At 45.3% G+C, this 24,467-nt stretch overlaps 4 protein-coding genes across 8 annotated transcripts in view; 2 read left to right on the top strand and 2 right to left on the bottom strand.

The window, feature by feature from the left end:
* The window catches only part of Drep2 (DNA fragmentation factor-related protein 2), a 30,692-nt gene extending 26,174 nt beyond the window's left edge, over nucleotides 1–4,518 (top strand). Inside the window, exons 4-7 of the mRNA XM_037427380.2 lie at nucleotides 1,477–1,610; nucleotides 1,984–2,165; nucleotides 2,729–2,799; nucleotides 2,940–4,518. Coding sequence (XP_037283277.2) covers nucleotides 1,477–1,610; nucleotides 1,984–2,165; nucleotides 2,729–2,799; nucleotides 2,940–2,971 — 419 coding nt within the window. The 3' untranslated portion in view covers nucleotides 2,972–4,518. The remainder of the gene's footprint in view (nucleotides 1–1,476; nucleotides 1,611–1,983; nucleotides 2,166–2,728; nucleotides 2,800–2,939) is intronic.
* A 208-nt stretch (nucleotides 4,519–4,726) lies between these two features.
* LOC119161770 (tetratricopeptide repeat protein 36) lies at nucleotides 4,727–11,769 on the bottom strand. The gene is made up of 3 exons (XM_037414288.2): nucleotides 11,508–11,769; nucleotides 6,982–7,158; nucleotides 4,727–5,537 (listed from the first exon to the last, which is right to left on the bottom strand). Exons 1-3 carry the CDS (start codon nucleotides 11,617–11,619, stop codon nucleotides 5,272–5,274), a joined length of 555 nt encoding a protein of 184 aa, XP_037270185.2. The 5' UTR covers nucleotides 11,620–11,769; the 3' UTR covers nucleotides 4,727–5,271.
* A 1,164-nt stretch (nucleotides 11,770–12,933) lies between these two features.
* Nucleotides 12,934–24,467, top strand: part of Zyx (lipoma-preferred partner zyxin) — a 33,211-nt gene continuing 21,677 nt past the window's right edge. Inside the window, exons 1-3 of one of the 5 annotated variants that reach the window (XM_075889301.1) lie at nucleotides 12,934–13,126; nucleotides 17,198–17,428; nucleotides 18,586–18,923. In XM_075889301.1, coding sequence (XP_075745416.1) covers nucleotides 17,263–17,428; nucleotides 18,586–18,923 — 504 coding nt within the window. In that variant the 5' untranslated portion in view covers nucleotides 12,934–13,126; nucleotides 17,198–17,262. The other 4 variants (XM_037427409.2, XM_037427442.2, XM_037427425.2 and 1 more) reach the window with 4 other exon arrangements.
* On the bottom strand, nucleotides 13,327–14,816 carry LOC119176221 (uncharacterized). The gene has a single exon (XM_037427399.2). The coding sequence runs from the start codon at nucleotides 14,791–14,793 to the stop codon at nucleotides 13,411–13,413; it is 1,383 nt and encodes a 460-aa protein (XP_037283296.2). The 5' UTR covers nucleotides 14,794–14,816; the 3' UTR covers nucleotides 13,327–13,410.

The following is a 24,467-nucleotide window of genomic DNA, read 5'->3' as shown; positions in this document are numbered from 1 at the left end:
CTTTCACACCTATTGCTATATACTTCGAACAGTGTACCTGCACAAAAGTCGCTACAAGAAGTGTGACAAAAACAGTAAGTATTGTAGTCTCTAGGCAGCTGAGTATGCTCTGAAATGAAGCGTCAATAATGCACTTGCCTAAGTTGTTCATGTTTTTAAATTTAGAACGTGAACCTTTATTCGATCACACTGTCTTGCCTGGTATATGCATTTTCTATAAAAACGAGCTAAGACAATGCTCAGATAAAAAAATAAATAATTTATATATAACTGTCATGGTAATACCAAATTTGTGGTTTGCATTCCTGAAGGCTGAGTTCAATTTGAAACAATTTCTCGTGGTGTGCTTCCCGAGTTAGCTTGACTTGCTGTTAGCTTGACATCTTAGGAAAGGCAAATTGGCCATCTGTAGCATGTTACATCTTTAATTTCGTCTCCTGCTTGAATTTACCCCTTCTAGTATCTTTGTGCTTCACTGAAAAAACTGTTGATACTAACCTATAACGGTATACAGTCAGAATTGATAATCCTACTGCGATGCTTCATAGCACCAATATATTGATGGTACACGCTTAGATGGCATTAAGTTTGGCATACCCTTCCCACTTGATGTGCATGCTGTTTTGCTCAAAGGAGCCCCACCGCGGTGGTCTAGTGGCTAAGGTACTCGGCTGCTTACCCAATGGTCGCGGGATCGAATCCCGGCTGCGGCGGCTGCATTTTTGATGGAGGCTGGAATGGTGTAGGCCCGTGTGCTCAGATTTGGGTGCACTTTAAAGAACCCCAGGTGGTGAAAATTTCCGGAGCCCTCCAGTACAGAGTCTCTCATAATCATATCATGGTTTTGGGACGTTTAACCCCACAGATCAATCAAATCATGTTTTGCTCATAGAAAGACAGCTAGTTACGTTACATCGGGGCCATCTGTGCCAATGAACGTAGAAGGGTCTTCATATTTTGACGGCCAAGGTAAAGTAGCATGTCTTGCCGTGGGAAGTCATCAGGCATAGCCAAGGCTAGAGGCAGGGTACAGGTATGAAAAGTAGAGGCAGCAATGACCACCAACTGGTAATACAACTTTATTGTAAGGCATGACTTTATGTCACGAAAGACAAGCAAGGCAAAGCTGCTTGGTCATCGGACAACACGTAGTCACTAGTATACAGATGCCACCAACCAGCATTTGTCGCTTCAGTATATTTAGGATGCAAGATCGGATTAATTGAAAGGGTGACTGTCAAGGTGTGATGGAAAAATTGCCATCACGTGCCTTAGCTAGTAGAGTAGCTTGTGCAAGCAAGCAAAAAACTTAGTGACGTTTTTAGTCAGTCCTGAAGCTTGGTCTCAGATGACATGTAGCTGAGGTGATGCATGCTCAAGGTTCCAGCTTCAGGACATCGGCAGTCGGGGGGGGCTTTTATTTTTGCTGATGTTCTCGTAGGAATACATTCTCTGCATTTGCTAATTTATTTCCAGGCTGTGATGTTGTGGACTCTAGTGAAAAAAGCTGTTACACCTTCAGCAATGAGTGCTTGGATCCCCTCACTCTGCTGAGCCACTTGGAAACGGACACGGGAAAACTCGCACTTTTTACAGAAGAGCAACTTGAGGTATGTGGTTATAGTGTTTGTCGTCCCGTTCTTGCATATTTTTCCGAAAATTTCACAACGTTTGTTCATGCGAGGCCTACACCTCCATCTGTCTGTTCCCATTTGTAGACACCACTCACTCCAGAAGTGAGGTTTGTAGTTGCGGCATCAAGTACGAGCGAGACAGTACCCCAAGTTCCGCCATAAATGCATATGCTAGAGACAGGACATAAGTTCACTGGGACACAGAATTTCCCCATCTAAACATTGATTCTTGTCTGAGAGGCACCTCATTTGACCACTGCTGATCGCTCCCGACTGTAGCCTTTTTTTTTAACCGTTCACTTCCTTAATCCCATTTCTCTGCATTGAGGGATGCATTGATTCTCGACAGGTGCTTGCAGACATGTCGATAGAATCTGTGGACCCTGAGCGGTTCAGCCGAACCTTCGTCGAGACTGTGATCGACACATGCGGGAGGCTTCTGGTGGAGAAGAGGGAAGCCCAAGAAGCCATTGAGCTCATTAAAGCTTTCTCGCAGAGCAGTCAGAACGAGGCCGACGATTCATCACTTGGGTAAGCAAGCCGTGAAGTTTGTTGTCTGATGGGTTCTGTGGTTTTGTAAGCTATTCAGGGAAAGCTCCAACTCAGAAAAATTAGGAGCGGTTTCCCTGTCTAGAAATTTAGGGCACGCAAAGCTTGGTGTGTGCGGGCATTAACTAATACTTTATTTATTTATTTCTCTCACATTGCACAATTCTCCCTCCTGACTTTCTCCGTCCTTCTCCCTGGAAATGGGACTTCAACCCACATGCATAGCAGCGCAACACCTGCGTTGCTACAGGGAACAATCACAACCATGCATGAAAAAAAAAAAAAAAATGAAAGGTGGTGACGAAACGTGGCGACATCAAATGACAAGTGGCCTCGATTAAAGATCACATTGCCTTATCTGAAATCGCTGATCACCGACAAGCTCACGATCGAAAGAGCATCAATCCTCGTCGGGTTGCATTGTTGTCTAATCACAGGCGCGGGTAATTTCGCGTACAATGTCTGTATGTGCTTAGTCCGTGGTTAACTCACATTGTCGGTAGCCGATTCTCAGCGATGGTGCTTTTTTTATTTCTTTTATACAGTCCAGACACTCAAAGTGAAGAGGGAACGTCCCACACAAAGCACAGCAGGGAAGGTAGCAGTGACGGAGATGGTGAGTGGCTGCCGCATGTGCAGCAGCCTCAGTCTTTGCAATAACCATCAAAAGTGATGATCTGAAGTATTTTGTGTTATATAAACTTGCGATGTAAAGACCAGCGTCTGGTAACAGGGTGTTTTTTGTTTCTTATCTAGAACAAGCAGCAAAAAAGACAAAGACTAGCTGACATCCACAGCAGTTGTGAAGCACCACACACTTTTCAGTTTCTGGACTTGAAGGTCTTGTCAAGCATTCTGTGAAGCAAGTATGCATGTACCATATATTTTCAAAATTTTATGCCTTTAAGGGTAAAAGTTTGATTCTTGTACGATCATTGCCCTGTGCGAGTTTTTTCTTTAATGTGAAGTGGAGTCAGGTACATTACTTTATCACTTTGGTATTTGAATTCTTTGTTTTCGGCCCTCGTGAAAAGAGCTATGCTACATGCTTAGGGCTTGCAACAGTAAAGTGTCATGTTTGCATTGGAAGGAATTTTCGTGGAAGTACAGTTTTCACTAATAAGTGAACTTTAATGACTCCTCTACTTCTGAATTTGAGTTTGATGTCCATGCAGAGTTAGCTAACATTTGTTTTTCATTGCCACATGGCAAACGTGAAGCACAGGATGAGAAGGTTGCCCAATGTTGACATTGTGATAACCATGGTTCAGTCGAGAGAACATGCAGGTTGCAGGTGCAGGAACATGCACTTGCAGAAGACCTGGTGGCTTTGAGTGTTTTGCTGCTGTCGCTGTAACATCGAATGTAGTTATTACTCCTACAAGGGCGTAAAATTTTTTTTGAGTGCGTGATTCGGAGGAAACATACGGTCATACCCATCTATTCACATCATCACATTGTGTTGTATTAAGTGTGCTATTTTCACATTTATGGTAGCGTGTAGCATTCACTAGGACATGAATATTTGAATTAGCGTTATTGCCTAGCTGTTCTGTGATTGCCGTCCAGCATGTGAATTGAAGCATGAAGCAATTTCAACATTATAGTACTATACAAACTATATAGGGCCTATGATGCACCAGCTTTCATGTTGTATGTTGCGCTGTAAATGACAAACATGTTGTAAAGAAAGAATTTGCTAGGTTAGCTGCTGTTGCTAGATGCCTCAATATATAGTAACATTTTATTTAGGTTCTGGATGCATAACTTGCAAGTGGAACATCCGATTTACGTGCTGTGACACTCGGTCATAAACTGTGCAAACGGCGTTGCACATCTGGGGCTAGCCAATGTGTGATGATATAAGTCATAAGTTGCCAAAGCGTTGAAGTGTTGGTGCTACTAATTTTTTATAAGAGTTCATGGTGCGCACATACTGGTATGAATTCACTGCACCACATGCACTGTAAAGATGAGCACCAAAGTAAAGCAGTGAAGTTTCTCATAAATATATCGTAAATATCATGTTCTGAGATGTATAAGTTCGTATGGAGCTAACATACCACCTTTCATTTCAACGAAGAGGACGACTGCTACGTAGGGAAAAAAAAAAGCTGGTGCATTGTAGTATGAGTGGGCATTCCCTGCAGCACTTGTTGTCATTTTTGTGACAGTTTATTATCTTGAAAGACCTTGTAGATTGTGTTTGAAATAGCTGTACATGTATTTTTTAAGACGAAGGAACTTCAATGGAGGATCTTCCTTCACTGTCATCATTCTCTCTTGTGTGACTTCTGTCTTGCTCAAATAAAGTTCAATGATAACTGTTCTGACAGTGTTGTGTGGAGAAATATTATTGAGTGCTATTTTGCAACCATGAAGTAGCACTCCGGTTCACAATTACAATAGGAATTTGGGCTTGTAGGTAATATGATACGTGGAGAACAGTTCTGGGCAAATGGGAACACATTAATAAATATGCCTTGTGTTCCTTTTCACCATGCGTTATCCTTGATGAAGACGAGATGCAATGAGGAACACTGTTTTATAGACGTGCAGTTTAATTAAACAAAGATCAATTTTTTGTTTAGTCTCCAAATCTGTCTCTTGACCTTTTCCCTGCAGTTTTTATTACTTACATAACACTTTTTACCTGCACATAGTGTGGTTCTTTTCAGGCATGCCTGGAACATCACTAGTTGTTATATTGAACTACTGTATCAATAATCACACAAAGACCCAATTGCCTATTATAGCTGCTACAAACGGGGCAATGGCAGAATCTCAGGTACTGTGAAATAATAAATGCCTTAAAATTTTAAAAGCTACCAGCAACAGATCCAATTTGTTCTGCCAACAATTTTCGTAAGAGATGGTTTTCAGCTCACCGTGCACTCATGGCGCACGAGGTGTAGCAACTACTAAGCTCCGAAATAGTCAAGCCTAGGCTACTATTGCTTCCAGCATGTGCATAGTCTCGGGGACATTTCTGCCATTATTAGTGACCACAGCCACGTGCGAGCCGTCCTTTAGTGCCACTAGTTCTGTGGTCACATTGGAGACTAAGATGTACAATCGTTGAGTCTCATTATCTGGTGTCACCTTCTCCCTGCCTGAGCTTCGTGAACATTTGACCCAGCATGCGATTACACAGGGCTGCGTATGGGTTCATCTGGACCAGCTGGTTCTTGGCAAATTGGCTTCCCAGCTTGGCAGCTTCCTTGAAGTCAGCCTGAGCCTCTTGGTCCTTCTCTCTGAGTCGGTAGATGAGCCCGCGTTGACAGAGGGCCTGCGCAGCTGCGTGTTTGTTCTCCTGGCCAAGGTTGATGGCATTGTTGAGATCTTCCAGAGCACCTGGACATGTGAACCAATGAAAAAATATAGCAGATTTAAGTTGATATACACGAACGCTCTTTTTATTGTTGCTTGCTTTATATATACATACTTTTTATTCTTTATGCATTAAAGCGGGAGGATCAACTCAAGCTTGTACCACTTTAGCCTCATTCATGGTGCAGTCTTTTATTTGTTTGCTCTACAAGGTCTGAACTGCTCAAATGATCATCGTGGTGCAGCAAATCTAAGAGGACTTCATAGTTGGGTGGTATGGCATAACATGCTCAGAGTAGTGCACATTAGTTTGTAGAATGTATCACTCGTCACATTTAAATGGCTACCCTAACAAATAAGTGCTTGGCTACTTGAAATTGCATGTTTAGTATCACAACATTTCTCACCGAGTGTTGTGTGGCATAAGCATTGCAGTAAAGATTAGCTGTTCTTATGTATTTGGCTTCAGAAAATGCGTTTGCGCTATTAGTGTCACAGTGCAGGCAAGTGAAGGGGTGCAATGAGGGATTAATAAGAGATGTACATTGGCAGAACATGTAGAGGCCTGTCTGAAAATGTTAGAGGACATCAAAGAATTTCTGGCATATACACAACTGTGTTTATTCATAATCCATACAAATATAATAAGCTTCTATGAGCCCCACAGAACTCTGGAAATAATTCATTGCATGAGGTAAGTGAAGTCTCACGTGGGTTTTGGAAGTGTTCTTCTGGAAGTGCCCCTATGGCACACCTTCTCTACTGCTCTGGCTCAGCACAATTATGCTTGCGCAAAATGCTCATCTGGTGTTGGATACGTCAAAGCAACATATAGATTTGCTTCTAGACTGGCTATTTAGACTGTGGGTCATGCATGTTTGGGTTAGCATCATTTATTGTAAGATATTGTTTTGCTGGAGCTCTGAACACACATCAACCTATAAGCAGCGGGAACTGCTACAGTGCATATCTATGGACTTTTATCTAATGCATTTGTTCATTTTGAAAATGTTACCCTCTCTGGATGTATATTGTTAATCTCTACACCCTGTGCAGTGTAGTTTTTCTATGTAACTTGGAAACAATAACCCTGTCCACATGCTCCTCTCTTGTTTGGGATTTTTCGGAGTACAAAGACTTACATCACATTTCCAACAAGCAAGAGTAGTGAAACTGGTTAAGAAAATGCACACAAAAATGACTATTTCTCCGTACCTCATAAAGGTGCACCGCTTATCTCTGCAGTTGTTCTTGCAGTCGTGATTACGGTTCACATTATTATTGTTTATTAGAGCTTTGGAGTAGATTTCAGTGTGGTGCTTTTCAGCTAATGGTCACCAAACTGTAACTTACAAGCAAGAGCCTGTACGTAACACAAATGATTAAAAATTTATGTAGAGGAATGCAGCAACGCAGAAGTGCAGTGGGATGTGTATCTTCCACAGGATGTGCCGCAGAGCTCACTTACGATCAACATCGCCCTTGATGCGCAGTGCCTGTGCCCTGTTGTTGTAGCCAGAAGGCCTGTTGGGCACCAGTCGGATGACCTCGCTGAATATTTCAATGGCTTGATCGATGTCGCCTTTCTCGGCAGCCTGCACGCCTTCAACCTCTAGTGTCTTCACCTGGTTTGGTGTCCCATCCTCTGAAAAAAAAAAAGGTTCTGGTTATATAGAAGGTGCAGCTAGTGTCGTGCGCAGTATATCTATAGCCATCAGGTAGTGTGACACACGTCTTATTTTACGTCGGCTGTCAATCGCATGACTGGTTGGTAATATGTGTATAATGTAGACCAACGAGAGGCAGCAACAGTAGACAGCTGTCATCACGCTCTTCATGGCATATGCGATAGGTCGCGTCTGTCGGAGTTCATCTCTCTTTTCGCCGTTATTCCTACCCGTCGGTGCAGAAGTGCAGTTGAATATGTCTCTTCCACCGTATGTGCCGCAGAGCTCACTTACGATCAACATTGCCCTTGATTCGCAGTGCCTGTGCCTTGTTGTTGTAGCCAGAAGGCCTGTTGGGCGTCAGTCGGATGACCGTTGAGGGTCAGCAAACCGGACGAGTGTCTGGTAAACTTTCCTGCCTTTCCTTGCATCTCTCTTCCATATTCTGTAACTTTTGTCGGAAGCTATTCACCATCGGCAAATTTTTGCATGCTTCGAACTCTGCAAATAACTCCCCAGAAACCAAGCCTTATATTCGACCTTTGCTGCTCTTCATCTTATTTTCTGCCGGCCTTAGCACTGAAGTATCCCATAACTGTAGGCGTAAGCAGGGTTCCCCCTTTTTTGGGGGGGTGGGGGAGGGGGCAAAGGTTCCTCACAGCACACCACCCCCTTCCCAATGTATGGGGCTGACTTTGCACCACCTCTCCCTCCCTATCATCCTAACGTATGGGGCTGGCTCTGTGCCCTCTCCCCTCTCTTGCCCCCACCCCGATGATTGATTTGTGGGGTTTAACGTCCCAAAACCACCATATCATTATGAGAGACGCCGTAGTGGAGGGCTCCGGAAATTTTGACCACCTGGGGTTCTTTAACGTGCACCCAAATCTGAGCACACGGGCCTACGACATTTCTGCCTCCATCGGAAATGCAGCCGCCGCAGCCGGGATTTGAACCCGCGACCTGCGGGTCAGCAGCCGAGTACCTTAGCCACTAGACCACCGCGGCGGGGCTGCCCCCACCCCGTGTGCACGCCTATGGCCATAACTGTGTTTTTACCTTATTCATTGCCGATTTCACGAGGTCATTGAATATTTCAACAAGTCCTCTAACCTGGCTCGATGTATACGCTTAGGCCAGTACCATCTTCGCTTCGTACCTGTATATTCTAGTACACTGTAGTACCTGTCAAGTACGATCCTTGCCACCCTCACGCAGTAAAAAGAGTAATAACAGCGCGACTGAACGTGAACAGAGAAGATGCAGTCACACGCAGCGCCGACTTTCAACTGGAAATCTTTATTTCATGTGTACCTTGGCTAATTTCGATATTAGTGCACTTGAGTTCAGAGACGCAAGCATTACTGACAGTGTCAGTCACGTCCTCCGTGGTGCCTGATGCGTCAGCCTTCTTTCTGTCATTTGCACTATGTACGCTGTCCACAAAAATTTGAGAGGTGTGAACGCATCATGATGTCATGATACTCGTGTCTGTTCTTTGGTGCAAGTGCACCACACGTTGTATAAAAGCGGAAAATGTGTGCTTGGGGAGTTGAAAATTAAGTCTTGTCCACTGAGTAGTTGAACGTATCAGGGCCAAAATTAAAGGAGGCGTTGAGGGGGTTCTTACATCCCCCGAATTTCTTCAATTCTTTAACATTTCGGAGGTTAATATTAAAGTATTTACAGGCCTTCACATCGGCAACTAGTTGCCAAAGTTAGCTGTTCTACACAAAAACATCCCCCGAAAAAAATTCCTGGGTACGGCCCTGGAGCGTATGGTGGTTGAACGGGTGACCGTCGGCGCTGTCCGATCGTATGTAGTCGGCGCGTAGCAGCACAACTTCCGGTCACGTGGCTGCAAGCGGAAGTCACGTGATCTTGGCGTAAACGTCATGAACTGTGTCATATCACATCCAAAATTTTAAAAGGCAATGGCTTTCCTGGCTTACATTAGTATTGCTATTTAGCGAGTGTCGGTGGTTGGCCTGTGTCACTTGGGCATTGCGTAGTAACGACGGGAAGAGGGGTTGGGAGGTTCAAACCCTCCTCGACCCGTTGCCAAAAACGGTGTCCCAGCACAACAACAGGTGCCCGTCACCCCCGATAGGCACTGCGCCATGCTCCTGACGGGGCTGCAGAAATTAGGTGCATTTCTCCTCATCTAACCACTACCACCACCCCCTAAAAAAATTTCTGGCTACGGGCCTGATACATTCACGCATACAAATGCACGCACGAACATGCATAAAGTATAGTTTACCCCCCCCCCCCCCCCCCCCCTCCCTGAAAAAGATCTCTGGCTACGGCCCTGCTCTTGGGGGCCAGTAAAATAGTCCGTGCCGTTTTCGCGGTTCTTGCCGATTCTTCCGCATCACTACTACCAGAACAAACGTCGTGCCGCTCTACCAAAGGTAAAGGTGTGTGAAATCACTAACGAACTACAGGGGCAGTTTTGTTTTGGGGTTTCGCCGGGTTGCTGTATGCATACACACGAATAACGGTCATTTTATGAAAAGTGTCTTTTCGTGAATTCGCGATCACGCCAACAGCGACGCAAGCCATATATCGGTGTGCGTATACGCTGCACACGCTACAGCGAAAAAGACTCGTACTTGGAGCGTCTTCCACACAATAACATTCCTCATATACCGCGTGCTTTTTTTTTTTTTTTTCGCTATCAGCGCGCGACATAGCATTCTTGATAGCAAAGTGGCAATGACGAAGTTATTCTCAAGACAGGAATATCGCAGACAAGCCAGATTACGATTATCGTTTTGTAACGTGAGAAAGACGCCTCGGATACTCCTGTTTTCTTTGCACGCTCAAAGAAAGAAAAATCTAGTAATTAGGGGGTATTTCTGCTTAGTGGTACAATTTCGTCTGGTTTGAGTGCGTTACCTTCTTAGAAAACTGTGTCCTTGCTACTTACTTCCGTATCGCGCACGTTCGTGACCGGTTAGTGCTGAAATCATGTAGGGTGAAACGTAGAGAGATACTCCCTAAATACTCGTTTTTCTAAAAAAAGAGTTCAAAGAACTACTCCCAAACGGGCGTTATATTCGGCACGATGACCGGGTATGCGCGCGTCAGAGCTACGCTGCTACAGTGTACCACAACGTTTTTAAATAGTATCTCGCTGACAACTTTTCTTGGCAATGAAGGGAAGGCTACGGAGCCCAACTGGGCATGTGCCACCGCTGAAGAATATATAATCCCACAAGTGCATCCGTATTTTCCAAGTGAAGATCATATAAAAAAACACATTATTTACTACGGGATGTTGTTTATAACATATAATTCCTTTACTTCATGCAGTGTCTGCTTGCGTTTTTGTACTTGTGAAAATATCGCTCGTTTTAAGTATACATCCAAATGGTAGTGTATAGGTGTTCTGTGATACCTTGCCGTCTCGCCGTATAGGTGTTTTGTGAAACCACGCGGTATGCGCTGATACAATACAATATGCATCTTCAGGTGACATCAGGAGCGAGGCGATCACATATTCGATGCATGTGTAATCGACGTACTCGAGTAGCATTTATTTTCACCGAACAAGCATTTATTTTCACCAGAAGTTCCGGGTGAGGTCTGCTAGTGTTATACGAACTGACATATTTCCCTGCGCGAAACTTCACGTAGGGTACGTGTTTGTGCTCCTACCCGACTTTAAGTGTGAACTGTACATCGCACCAGCAGGACCGTAACCAGATGAAGGGGTTCGACACCCCCCTAAATTGTTTCATGCTTCAACTTTTCGTGTGGTATAATGTACTCGCACGCCTTCACATCGACCACCAGTCGCCAAAGTTAGCCAGCCGTTTTACACACAAAACAACCCCCGAAAAAAATGTTTGGGTAAAGCCAGGGCCGGCGCCTGGATTTTTTCACTGAAGGGAGTGGGGCACTCAAGACAAGTTCATTCATGGGAGAGTAAGGTGCGGGTAACTAATGCATTATTTTTTTTACTATTTTCTATCTTTGAGGGAGGGCAGCCATTTATACCCTCCTTTAGCGCCGCCCCATGGGTAAAATCCTGCATCGCACATACGTGCATTCACGCATAAGTTCATGCGAGTCGCATGCTGTAATTTGGATCGTTCGACACTTATGTCTTCGTTGGAAAAGCATTCATCCGATGTCGCGTGTACCATATAAGGAACGCGGCTAGTTCGCTGAATTCGCTCGTGACGAGTTGAAAGCTTGTAGGCAAGAAAAATCTCACGTACTCTAGATCTCATCCTTAAATGATCACATGACGAGCGAATGCGACCATCGGTGTATTTGGGCAATTCAAGCCAAGGGAGGCGCGCGTTTACACACTAACCTTGAACGGCATCCCCGCTTGACGCTTCTTCGGCTTCGGTCGAAAATCCGAACTCCGAGAACAGCGGGTTGAAAACGGCCTCCAGGACAGCCCTGTCGTTTTCTGTCGCCATGGTTTAATCGTGCGTCGTCACCCAGCCAGCGGTGTGTGTCGAAACTGCGCAGCGCGAAAGCGGCGCCTTGTTTGTCGTCTACGTTTAAATGCACCCCCCGGGCGAAACGGCAGACCAGTCTGACGACCACGATCGCCTCGCTTGTCTCTTGGCGATCTCCGCGCCTTGGGGGCGCATTTTTGCTTTTCTCCACTCTCTCTGACTAGATTATCGAGTCGGGAACTCTGCCTGGTCATGCGATCTTTCAGTCGCGTCTTATCTTTCGTGGACGGACCTCTGGGAGCCCGTTCAGGCATCTAGTGCGCATTTGACGCGATTTACTGACCCACGCCGTGTGGGCGTGCATATTCTTTAACACAAACACGATCACCATTTAAAGCGATCGCCGCTGTAGTGTTGTTCGACGTGTATTCAGGGAAGCTCGTACATGTTACGCTTATCTCCTCGATAATCGCGTTAGCTCCTCACCAATCGCAGCTGACAAACGGAACGGCAGGAAGTGTGATAAAGTGCAAGCTAAACTGATTCAGTTATCATTTTATACCAAAGCTCAAGCATAAATTTTTGTTCGATAACGCGCACCCAATGTCGCCCTTCCAAAAGCACCATGTTCAAGGAATTTTCATGCCGAGGTCTCAATGGGAGGAGTATTGCGGCCTTGGCTTTCTTCGAAAAAAGATCGAGACAGCCGTATAGCTGTGTTTATCTAGAAGAACTTGCTTTTGGGAGAGTTGGTGCCTTATATATAGTTTGCGGCACATTCCGTAACTGGCGCTGTACTAGGAACCTGAAAAAGAGGGGAGGAAAGAGACAGACGGCCTCCAAACTATCATCTGTTTATTGCGTGTGCCGGCTTAAAAACAGGTGAACTTCCAGACATGCGCAGTGACGTGAAATAGTTATCACAGACATGTAATCACGTGAGCAGTTGATTAAAGAAGGACAACTCGTTCATAAAGTACAATAGATGTGTCACTGACACAAGCCGACCCGTTACTTATAACACGCCTCCAGAAGTTCCCTTGCTGTTTGGTATCTGCTTTTGCCGATAATCCTAGCTTGCTCAAAACGTGGCACACACGAGCATGACCTGGCAAACGCAAGATGATGCGCACCATGGTGACACATCTATTGTACTTTATGCACAAGTTGTCCTTCTTTAATCAACTGCTCACGTGATGACATGTCTGTGGTAACTATTGCACGTCACTGCGCATGTCTGGAAGTTTACCCGTTTTCCAGCCGGCACCAGCAATAAACAATTGATAGTTTGGAGCCCGTTTGTCTATTTCCTCCCCTCGTTTTCATGTTCATAGTGTAGTGCCAGTTACAAAATGTCAGCAAACGCCGAGTTTATGCTAACTTTTACTGCAAAGAAATTTGTCTTGAAACTGGATCGAGTGGCATGCGCTGTTTTTACGGTGGTTAACAACCTGACTGATTCGATACCACGTACTAATTGACCCCTGGAGTATTCTGCAGTCATTCGACGGCGACGACTGAAAAGGTAAGATCTGGTGTAGATGCATGTAAAAGTATTGCTTGGACGACGTTTGCTTGTACGCAAAGTGTCATCGCGATGAGTGAACGTGCGTTGCCATGTCAACAAGTCAGCGGCCACACTTGAGAACTAAAGTGGCTCGTGCTTTGATTAGCATGCTACACACGCAGAGTTAAATCAGAAACATCCTCCCCACAATACGAATATCACGTCTCGACCGGCGCACATAATTTATTTAAATGAAACTACACGCTCGCTATCTACATCAAAGTTCGCTTCTCTGCGGTGCTTCAAGCGGGACGCGGTTTCCGAATGTCGGGCGGAATGTACTCTTCTTCGACGTCCTCCTTGGTGGCCATCTCCTTCATCTCGTCCTCAACCTCGACCAACTTCATTTCGAGCTGGTCCCACTTCTCGAACGCGTACAGCAGTTCCTCTTTCTCGCCCAGCTCTTTCCTGCGAAGCCTGATGGCCTCTATCGTCTGCTCCCGGTCGATTCGCCGCCGCTGCTCTTCCAGCGCGTCGTGCCTCAGCTTCTGCCAGAGCTGGAAGTCTCGCTTTTGTGCTTCGATGTCAGCGGGCTCCAAGGCCGGAAGCTGTTTCAGCGCTTCCAGCATCAGTTCGTGAACGTCCGCGTCCGAGCACCGTTTCGAATCCTCAAGCCGTGTCAGTGCCGCCTCCAGTTTACGTCGCAGCTCGTCGTCGTCTTTCAGCCCGCCGTCCTCCTTGTTCATGGACTGGCGAAAGCTCTCCACCGCGCTTCTGGCCAACACCTCTCCCGCCCCGTCAGCGGGCGTGAGCAGAGCTTCGAGGAAGTCTAGACTCTTGTCCCACTTCTGGTACAGGCCGCAGCCGACTAGGTAGTAGCTCTTGTGCAACATGTCTTCGACGCCTTCGCAGAAGAGCATCAGCGTCTTGCCAATCAGGTGCTCCGGCTCGTTCAGGTCGAAGTGGTCGTCAAAGAAGGGATTGGGTATCTTGGGCACGCGCACGAATATCTCCTCGTCGTCGTCTTCCTCCGGCTCGGGTATTTTGGCGTTCGGGTCCCAGGGCTCGGGTTTCGGGTCGCGCAGATAGTTGTGGCAGGAGTAGAGCGCCAGCAACCGGCTTATGTCGTTTCCAGTGCTTTCCTGAAGCATCATCTCTATGGCGACCTTGACGGCGTCTCGGTGGTTGCCGGCTTTCACAAACGTGTCCATCAGTATGTTGAACGTGTGGGTGTCCGGGAAGATGCCGTACTCGAGCCGATTCGGGAGCAGTCGCATCAGGACGTCGTGTTGTTCGGTGTCCAGGAAGTATCGCACCGCTGCGGCATGCGTCGAAGGCAGCGTGTCGGCGGACTGTCTCGAGCGCCGGTGTCGGTTAAGCACGGTTTCGAACTCGACCGCGTAGTCCTTGCCGGACGCCTTGTTCAAGTAGACGTCCACATCGACGGCGCTCGCCTTCTCCTTGGTGCCGAACTTCTTGCTGAGCTCGACGAAGTACGAGTCGAGTCTCGTGTCGCGCAGCACCGGGTCTTCGGTCGTGCGCTTGTTCCACGCATCGCGGCAGTAGTACGCCTCGGAGAGAAGCGTTCGCGACGAGAGTCGAAGTCGCTGAGACCTTTTAAAGTCCGTTAATAGCTGTCTGGAAACTCGCCCAGAACGGCACGCGCTTTTTATGTACTGCGCCATTTTGTTTGGCCGCTGTTGTTGCCAGAGCGTCAGCTACGATATCGGCGTTCTGAGGCAAATATGGCGACTTTTAAAAATGAAATAATAAACAAGCCAATAGTTCAGAACTCGAGCTTATATTAGGTGTTATAATAATATTTATTTGTTCTTGTGTGTTCAAAAGCCTTGCGACAAACGTTCTGCTTAGTGTTTTATCTGTAAGCCTATCTAAAAGCAACGAAGCTTTACATGTCATTTTATTTTACATTCTAGTGTAGTAGCTTACGTAAACGTAAATTGTACGCAAATTACACAAATCGTGACACAAGTGCGTGCCTCTCAATAAACCGTAACTGTAGGCACGGCCGTGACAACCTGCGAATCCGGAAGCGGAGCGGAATGCCTTTTCCGTCCGTGTTTTTTCCATATATGGTGCGCGCTGCTACCGTTTTTGTACATTTGTTTTTGCAACCGCAAAGCCGTCATTCTTTTTCTTTTTTTCTCGGGAAAATGCTCTCTGCCACCGCGATCGTCCCTCCCTGAAGTTTCGCGTATCGGCGTCGTCACGCCCGTGAGACGGATTGATTCGTCGAGCGACAATCCGGTGTCGGAAAGGAAAAGGCGAGTTTCCGCGCACACCTGCGTCACTTGACGCCGAGTCGAAGCGGAGAGCGACATTTCAGTCTCGAAAAAAAATAGTGAATCGTATCTTTCTCCGACAAGATTCTTGTGCGCGCGTGTGGAAGGACGTCCTTGGAAGCCCGTCGTCTCGTGAAGCTGCACGCTTGAGCGAACAAACCGAGGTGAGAGACCCGTGCGATCGTACTTGCGTCACATTCCTTTACGCGCGAGAGCTCGGATTCCCGGGTTCTTGACCCGGAGTCGACTGCGTGCGTTTGACAGAAGGGCGAGGTATCGATTGTTATAACACCGACGACAGCTGCGAATGTTCGGGACTTCGAGGGAGAGCTTGTCAGTAGTAAGTTCGTCAGAGTTGTGGAACTAATGCGAAAGTGGTGTTCGGTTTTTAGAATATATCTGTGGCGCGCGGAGTGATTATATGCCAGTCGGGTCGTATGTTCTTGGTGTTCTTTTGCTTCTTAATCATCTGTAAAGTGCGAGATTGTGCGGGACGTGCGCGCTACTGCAGGTGCACGATTTTCGGTTTGTTCGTTCGTTTGTTTTTCCTTCGTACTGTTTAGATTGTGTAACCTCGAAATGAGTTCTCGGGACTGTAAAATGTGCCGTGCCTCGCCCAGCGCTGCGAAAGAAAAAAAAAAAAACACTGCAATCCTTCGCGTGTTTCGAAACAGATTTTAAAATGACGATCGAATGCGCGCGGGGCGTGGTTCACCGCGCGCTTTCGTTGGCTGTTCATCATTCCTTGATTTTGATTGCCTCATCTGCACAGTATGCGGAAGGGAGTGGGTAGGGAATATGGTTGAGAAATTCGATTCTGGTGTGGCCTTGACTGCGTTCGCAAGCGAGACACCTGTGCTACGCGTTAGTCATCAATGTATCACTGCTTTCTGGGAAGATTCAAGCAGGAACGCTAACGGTTCATGCTTCACACTCATCTGAAAAAGGAATATTAATGTTGGATTATGTTTTTTTTTTGGGGGGGGGTGGGGGTGGAAGGGATCGTAGATGTTCAGCACAGTCACAACGTATTGCCTCGTAACAATGCATCGCTACAGAAGTGCACGTTTGTTATGGACAAACCATTCTTTGAATATTCTATGCACTCTCGCGCCGACTGCAGTTTCTTTTAGGCTGATGCTTGGGGGAAAGTTTATTTTGCAAATGATGAACTGCGTAACTTTCACAAATTACTGCCAGTAATGCTGATCAAATAATTTTGTAGGTACGTCTGAGTAGCAGCTTAGTAGAACTTAATTAAGCAATATGGAAACTCTCTTGTTTTTTTTTTAATTGAGTCAAAATTTAAGATTGTAAAAACAGCATGATTCGGTTTGCAGAATCAAATGTGATTTTTGAAACATCAGCTCTGAGACAACTGTACTGAACCTAACTAAAAAAAAATATTGGTTATTTAGTCTAGAATATTGATGCTGTAGATTTAAAGACAGTGTTCAGAGTTTTCAAATATGCTAAACAGATGGATAAACGCTCATTCATTTATATATGCTCTGTTGTTAGTGTCAGCCTTATTGGTACAGGCTGTGCATATTTTTGGTAGTGCAGGTGAACACTACTTGGCATTGAATTCAAGTTCTGGTTTACAAAATAATTAGACATTGACAAGTGCTTTTTCGTTTAATATTCACTTTGTTGTCGGTACTGGCCACTTTGTTGTTGGTGTCGGCTACAGGTGGGGAGAAAGCTGTGCATATTTTTGATAGTGCGAGCAAATTGAGGCCCTGCTAAGTTATGAATATTTTCTCTTTCTCCTGTTGTGTTGCAGACAAGGTTTTTTTTGGCGGGAAGCTTTTGGAAGAAGAGTCTGTCGAGGTCACACAGTAGGGAACCATGGCAGCCCAGCCCGACTCCGTGATCCAGGAGTTGAGTAGGCTGCACATCAGCCACATGACACCCCAGCAGTACTCTCCACTCAGGGGCAAGAAGATTGCCCCCGTGGTGCCCCCCAAGCCCAAGAAGGTTACCCCCGCACAAGGACTGCACGGAAACTCGCATGGTGCGTCAGCGAAGCTTCACATTTGTGCGGGCTTGCCAGTTGTTCACGTTAAGACTTGTTGTTGTAGCTTTTCAGCTAAGACGTTGCACCTCAGAGCTCAACGATACAGGTGGCACCAACATTTCAGTGGGGGTGAAAGGCATAAACACACACTTTTTTTGTACATTAAAATAACCTTGCATGGTCATAATTAATTTGCAGTGTCCCACTCTATTGTGCCTCATGATCGTGTGATGCTTTTATCATGTAATATTCCAGAATTTTAAATTTATATTAGCCTGAAGTTTCAAAAACGGGTGCACAGAGGCATTTTGAGCACTCGCATTAGCTTTGTACTTCTATGTGCACTCAAAATTCTTCACTGAGTGCGTAGTAAATGTCACAATGGAGTATTCACTGAAAGTGCCACTGGGAGTTTTTTCAAAACACATTGAAGTCCAGGGCTGTCAAACTTATGTGTAGCCTTTGTGTGCATCTTACAGCAAACAACAGCAAAGGTGAAGCAATGAGTTCAGCTTATTTGTACGTGTGTACACACTTGTACGTGTCTGCAGTGCCTAGCTTCAGATGATGTGAATGTAAGACATCCTGCCTAAAATAAAAAAAAATAACTTGCATGAAATGCGAGCACAACTTTCAGGAACGCCTTACTACTATCGACACTTTTGGCACTGGAACTAAGTACGAAGATGCTGTCATTGCTGCTCACTGCTTTTAATGCAGCCAGAAGTTGTGAATCAGCGCTGCTGCAGACCATGAGTTATGTGGCATGTGAAAGACCTTGAAAGGCATGTTTTAGACTGTGTTAATAAAAATATAATTAGGTTATGCATTGCAAGTCTGCAGGTTTGGCAAGATATACTTCACAGTATATACTACTGCTCACTTGTAAACACAGACAACACTAGCGGCTGAATATGTAGGCTTAAAGTGATAAAGAGACTTTGTAAAAGGGATGTGGCTTGAGTTAACATTTCTATGGGCCCTTTTGAGTGGCCTTTGTTCTTGACAGAGGCAAGACCATGTGCTGAAACGTTGGCTGCAGTGGGGTTTTGTTCAGTGACCTCTCATTGCTCATCTGTCATGAATTTCGCCAGTTAAATTGTGTTACAGTAAGCTTTCAGTCCCAGTGTGATTCGCGCCACTGTTCATTTCAGTGCCAGATGCAACATACGCTAACTTATCGGCACCACCGCCTGTGATGCCCTGCAAAGCCGAGCCACAGGCCAGTCCAGCAACGGCATTTGAGAGGCATGCCGTTGTATCGGCCGCTGCACTGGACTCGACAGACCCACTTCCCCCGCCTCCTCCACCACCTACGCTCGGTCGAATCCCGTCATACTCTGCATCACAGCAGCAGCAGACTTGCCGTTCGGCCTCGTACTCGGAAGACCTGCCCCCTCCATCACCACCGCGATCACCCGACAGCCTGGCGTATGGCACAGCCCAGTCTTCGTCTGCTTCGTTCCACCACTTCAGGCCTCAGTCTTCAGCGGTGAGTTTCTCTCATGGTTGCCACTTATAGGTTTTTGGAGAGCAGACTTTTAGAATAATAAAGCATGCCTGCTGTCACTCTGTAGCTGCTTTCGTAACTTTCCACTGACACCTTCACAATATCATCATGGGTTTGTCATGCCTTCTTATACTTATCGCTTTCACTTTCTCACACCCACTTTCCCCTTCCCTAGTAAGGGGTACTCAACGAAAGATGTCCCCTGGCTTTCTCCCCCTATCTCCCCTCGCCTCTCTTACTCGTACCTTTGACTGGACCAACTGCACAAGTCGTTACAGAGTAGGCCTAATATGCAAAAAGTTATGGAGGAAACAGTTTGAAGCCTTGTTCTGTTTGTCTAAATTCGTGACTTGTTTTTGACATGCCGAGTACGATAACCACACAAGCACTTGCAAGTGAGCCATAATGGAGATAGGAGGTGCAAGCCTGTCTCGGGTGACTGAAATTGAAGACCTTTCAATCTTGGCTCTTGTGCGCCAATGTATGGCACCAAAGATAATCTCTGCTCCTGGGGCATTCCTCTCCTCTGTCCTTTTGCCTGCAGAGAGTAGCATGTCAGTGCTTTTACATGTATGTTGGCTGAATTCTCCCTATACTTCGATAAAAGGATTTCACTCTCGCTCTCGTAGGGTGGCTTTGAGACATTAAACCCCACATATCAATCATCATTTGCTTCCAATATAGAAGTAAAGAGAAAGGGAGAAAGTAATTAACAATGAAATTTGCTAAGTCATGCAAGCATTTGATTAAAAAAAACAAAAAAGGTACAAAGGTTTGATAAAAACAGTTGCAAACTTCAGAGCTCTTGTCCTTTCTTGTTGAGGCACCTTAATTGGTTAACACTACCATTTTCATGGTATTGACCAATGCGCAGTCAGCTCTGAGTGCTGACTTAACACCTGTACAGTAGACTGAAAAAAATACGTTGTTTTTAAGAGAAGTGCCGTTTACTGAGGAATGTAATGGGTGAGTAGAATTAAAGTACCGAACTGATCGTATTATATAGGCAGGTCTATTTAAAAAGCAGTACTGTTTCCAAGATTTCTGTTTACTGAGAGTCTACTGTAGTTTCAATTCTGGTGTCCAAGAATTGTAGCTTTTATTTTCTCTATGTTAATTTCTAGGACATTCGAAGCAGTTCATTCATAGAGGGAAATTCGGAACTAAATTTGTTTAATAAATTTGTTTTAGAGCAGTAATTTTTTGTTCGATGAAGTGGTTTTTGTTTGGACGAGACAAACAAGATCCAATAAACTTGGAATATAGGCCCGATCTAGCGAGGTTCCAGGATTGTTGCACGCTGCACGATTGAACCTTAAAAAGAAAGAGTACTGCACATCTTTTGGTGCTACATGTTGTCCAAGAGAAGTAAATATTATTGACATACTATAGCTACGTAACACTATATCATCATGACTGAGAGGCAACACTTCCATGGAGATTGGCAGCTAAACACTTTCCCTATGCCCTGATATAATTTGACTGTTTTGTTTGTAAGTTATTAATGATTGTTTGGGTTTAAAGGCTCCAACACCATATGGTTATGAGAGATGCTGTAGTGGAGGGTTCCAGAAATTTTGACCACCTGGGGTTCCTTTATGTGCACCTAAATGTAGGCACACAGGCCTCAAGCATTTTTGCCCCCATCAAAAATGTGGCCACGGTGGCAGGGATTCGATCCCGCAACTAGTGGGTCAGCAGCCAAGTGCCTTAGCCAGCAGACCACTGTGATGGGTTTTTTGTGCATTATTTATCATGAAACATGGATACAGCAGGCTTATATAGAAGAGAATGTTTATGCAGTACATTCCAACCTCTTTATCTCTTTGGCAACCTGTGAGTGTTTGCACGTGCTTCGGTTATCTTCACGGCTTGCATCTGCTCTCCACAACTTGGTGGGGCGTGTACACACAAGATAGCCTACGCCTGAGTCATCGAGAAAGTCAGGCACCTGGCAAAACAAATGTGAAGAGCGCATAAGCAGTTGCGCATGTGTTTCAGTGCTTTGCTTTTCAAAGCGTAATGTCGGACAGCTGTCTCACATTTTGTGGAAATGCCTAAACTGTGATTGCAGGTTTGGGTAGTTCGGCACTTCAGTTGTCTCACAGGCACACATGAGAGGCATTTCTCCCCACCCCACTTACAAACCCATTGCCTGACATTTTTATCAGGGGCCCACTTGCTGAAGGCCTAGACATTTTAAAAAACACGGCTGGTTCTATATACATATATATTGCCATGTAGTATTTTACACACCTTTATTAAGACTGGAAAAAATTCGCACAATATATATATATGCATGTGTGTGTGAGTGTGCACACACACACACACAGGGTGTCCCACATAACTTGAGCCAAGAATTTGAAAATGAAAGACAATTCAGTGACGAATGGAACCAAACGCATACTACTCGCACTAGCCCGTAGGTTACTCTGGCTATATTTTATTTCTCCCCACACTAATTAATTATTTTTAATTACCTATTTTTTTATCGCGGGCTGGAAACCCAAAATATGAACACTGTGATGTAGAGCACTTTCAGAAACCACCGACTAAATTGTTTCCTATACGATACGTCTCGCGCAGTTTTTTCCGCGTTGTACATTTCTTGTATTTTTATTTCAAGTGTTGAGCTTTTGTATCATCTACTATGCACTGCTGTGAAGCGACTGAATTTTTTCTTCATGCGTGCTGGTCTTGGATACCAAAAAGAAAAAAAGCGAAGGAAGACGAAAAGGCAGTATTCTTGGGCGATGGGCCCAAGAGTACAGCGATTGCGCAGCCGCATTTTTGTCTTATTCATTTCTTCATGAAATAAACGTATGACAGTTGATGAGTTTATTCAGGAAAGCTATGTGATTAACAGCACTTGGGCGCCTTGTTCTTATTCCTATAACATTATAAATAGATAAGTTTGGCCCGCAGCTTCCTTAGATTGATTATCTGCATCACAGTAATGCAACAAAGGTTCTATTATTTATTGGGACAAAAGAATTTTTTTTCAAGCAAATATATATCTGCTCCTTCCGTCAGTCTATTACAACATCACAAGAACGCTAAAGATAATGTAAAAAAAAAATATGATGTTCTGCATGAAATTATACAACATATATTAGAATTTTGGCAATCTGGGTTCTTTTAAGTGAACCCAAATCTGAGAACATGGGTGTGTCTGTAGAGATTTCACCCAGTCCCGGCTGTGGCGGCTGCACTTTCGATGGAGTCGGAAATGCTGTAGGCCCGTGTGCTCAGATTTGGGTGCACGTTAAAGAACCCCAGGTGGTCGAACTTTCCGGAGCCCTCCACTGTGGCGTCTCTCATAATCATATGATGGTTTTGGGACGTTAAACCCTACATATCATCAGAAATTTCACCCAATGCTAAAATTGTGCACGGCAACTCCAGCTAAATCGCCTCCATGTCATTCCATCTTTCTGTTTTTTTTTTTTTAAGGGACAATTTAAGCACCGAAATGTCAGAATTTCCTAGACAGTAGTGTTGGGGGACCAGGACTGTACAATAAAAGGCTATCTCAAGCACAAATAAAGCTCTTCGCACAAACAACTAGCAATAGCACCACAATTAGACACCTAAGAACAATGCAAAACTTCATTTATTCCAGAGTCGCTGAAACACTGCATTCACTGAATATTCAATATTCCTTGTGTTTTGGATAACGCCAAGTGCACTTCACGATGTGCTTCAGCTAAAAAGCAGCACCTACAACAAAATGATCCTAGCAAACAGAGGCTCCGACGACGACACACATCGCTCTCGGCAAGTGCCCGACCTGATCTTATTATAGTACATATTAAACCAAGCAAGACAAAATGCTTCATTAGACAGTGCCAGGCAAACGTACAAGTAGATGCTCTTGCGCTAACAGAGCGGGAGACACCACCATTTTAGGACGAAGAAAACGTAAACTTAAAGCGCATTTTTTTTTCTTTGTTAGAAACAATATTGATGAGAACTGACAGACAATTATGCCAAGGAAGGTATCGTGGATGTTATTGAAAGTAATTGTAATGTAAATGTGAAGAATAGAAAGTGGATGAAAAGATAACTTGACAGGGGCAGGAACTTGCGACCTTCAAATAATGTATTCGATGCTTTACCACTGAGCCATGTGGGGGTGCTGACACCCCCCGTAAAATTGTTTGCGCTGTGTGGCCACGTCTCTCGCCCAAACAGCAGCATTTTGGGTTACAACTACCGGGTGGTAGGTGGCGTTGATTACCACTGTCATCATCATCATGGTTGCGACAGTGGTAGCGCCGGTGGTGACCCCTCGCGGAAAGCAAGCCTTGGTGGCGGGCGAGAGTTGAGCGAGTGCTCTTCTGCGCGTGGCGGTTGCCGCGGACGGTTGTCTCTAGCGTGGGTCCTCGGCGCGTTGCACCGCGGGCCTGCGTGTCGGGGGGCCCACGTGGTAAGTCAAGCGTTGGCGACGCCGCCTTGGGTATGTTATTGTGTGTTGGGTGTGTTACTGTGTTATGTTTTTTGTATAGTAGTGTGTTAATTACAATTGATGTATCGATTTGGCGGATAATATCGTCGTTATAAGTTAGCTAAATAACTATGTATGTTTGGTTTGTACCGACCGCGTCTTCTGTGTCCGTTCACTTCAAGAGCTTAGCGGGGCGTGTTGCTCGCCGAATTAGAGACCCCAACAGCCACTACAGCAGCTATCCCCCCTGTCCGCTTTACTGGATATGTATGTGCATTAAATGTGGGAGCACCAGTCAGCGCCGCCCGTTGCCATTGCGGTGAGTGTCGGACACTCATTTTTCACCTATTGGCATCACGTAGCATGTGATCATATTACGAGCTGGCAGCTGACCAATAATCCCTTCTATACCACCTGAAGGCACTAAGTCTGCCAGAACCAGGCCCTTGCTAAGAAGGGCAAACTTATGAGCTCGTTTTCTTTATTAGAAATAATAATAATGAGAACTGACAGACAATTATGCTAAGTAAAGCATTGGGGGTATTATTGGAACTAAATGTAATGTAAATGTGAAGAAAAAAAAGTGGATGAAAAGATAACTTGCTGTGGGCAGGAACCGGACCTGCGACCTTTGAATAACGGATGAGCATGATATATGCGCACATGCTAGCCTATGTGGCTAGCAGACGACACAGGAAGCAATCCACACTAAGCTGATTTCAGTGAGTGACCACCAGGTGGCGACCCCGCTCAATCTCACAGCCAATGATCATCATAGGGGGCACCAAGTGTGCCTCGTACATTTACTTAGTCTCTGTGTTATAATGCCGGATAATGGGTTTTTGGCGATGATAGTGGTAATGAGTTTTTCACAATATTCATTTTCAAGAATTGTTTACGTCCCACCTTTGCAGCTGGAAAGTTGGGGACCAAAGGCAGGTAGTTGTAAGAAGCATGTCATCGCTCCATTGTCGTTTTTTCATGCATTGTGACGCTTGTTTTCTTTTGGGCTTTACCAATGAAAGATCTATGGAGGGAGAAGGGTGCACTGTGGTGAAACTTGGCTACCCTTAATGGAG

This window comes from Rhipicephalus microplus, chromosome 3 (assembly GCF_043290135.1).
Source record: "Rhipicephalus microplus isolate Deutch F79 chromosome 3, USDA_Rmic, whole genome shotgun sequence".
Taxonomy (NCBI): Eukaryota; Metazoa; Arthropoda; class Arachnida; order Ixodida; family Ixodidae; genus Rhipicephalus; species Rhipicephalus microplus.
The sequence above is the reverse complement of the archived record's forward strand: the minus strand, read 5'-3'. Positions and strand labels throughout refer to the sequence as shown.

What these genes read in the sequence shown, in the direction of transcription:
- LOC119161770 (XM_037414288.2), bottom strand. Translation starts at nt 11,619, where the DNA reads ATGGCGACAGAAAACGACAGGGCTGTCCTGGAGGCCGTTTTCAACCCG. An exon ending in AAGCGGGGATGCCGTTCAAG is followed by an intron (nt 7,159 to 11,507) that starts GTTAGTGTGTAA and finishes TTTTTTTTTCAG; the next exon opens with AGGATGGGACACCAAACCAG. An exon ending in CATCAAGGGCGATGTTGATC is followed by an intron (nt 5,538 to 6,981) that starts GTAAGTGAGCTC and finishes TCACATGTCCAG; the next exon opens with GTGCTCTGGAAGATCTCAAC.
- LOC119176221 (XM_037427399.2), bottom strand. Translation starts at nt 14,793, where the DNA reads ATGGCGCAGTACATAAAAAGCGCGTGCCGTTCTGGGCGAGTTTCCAGA.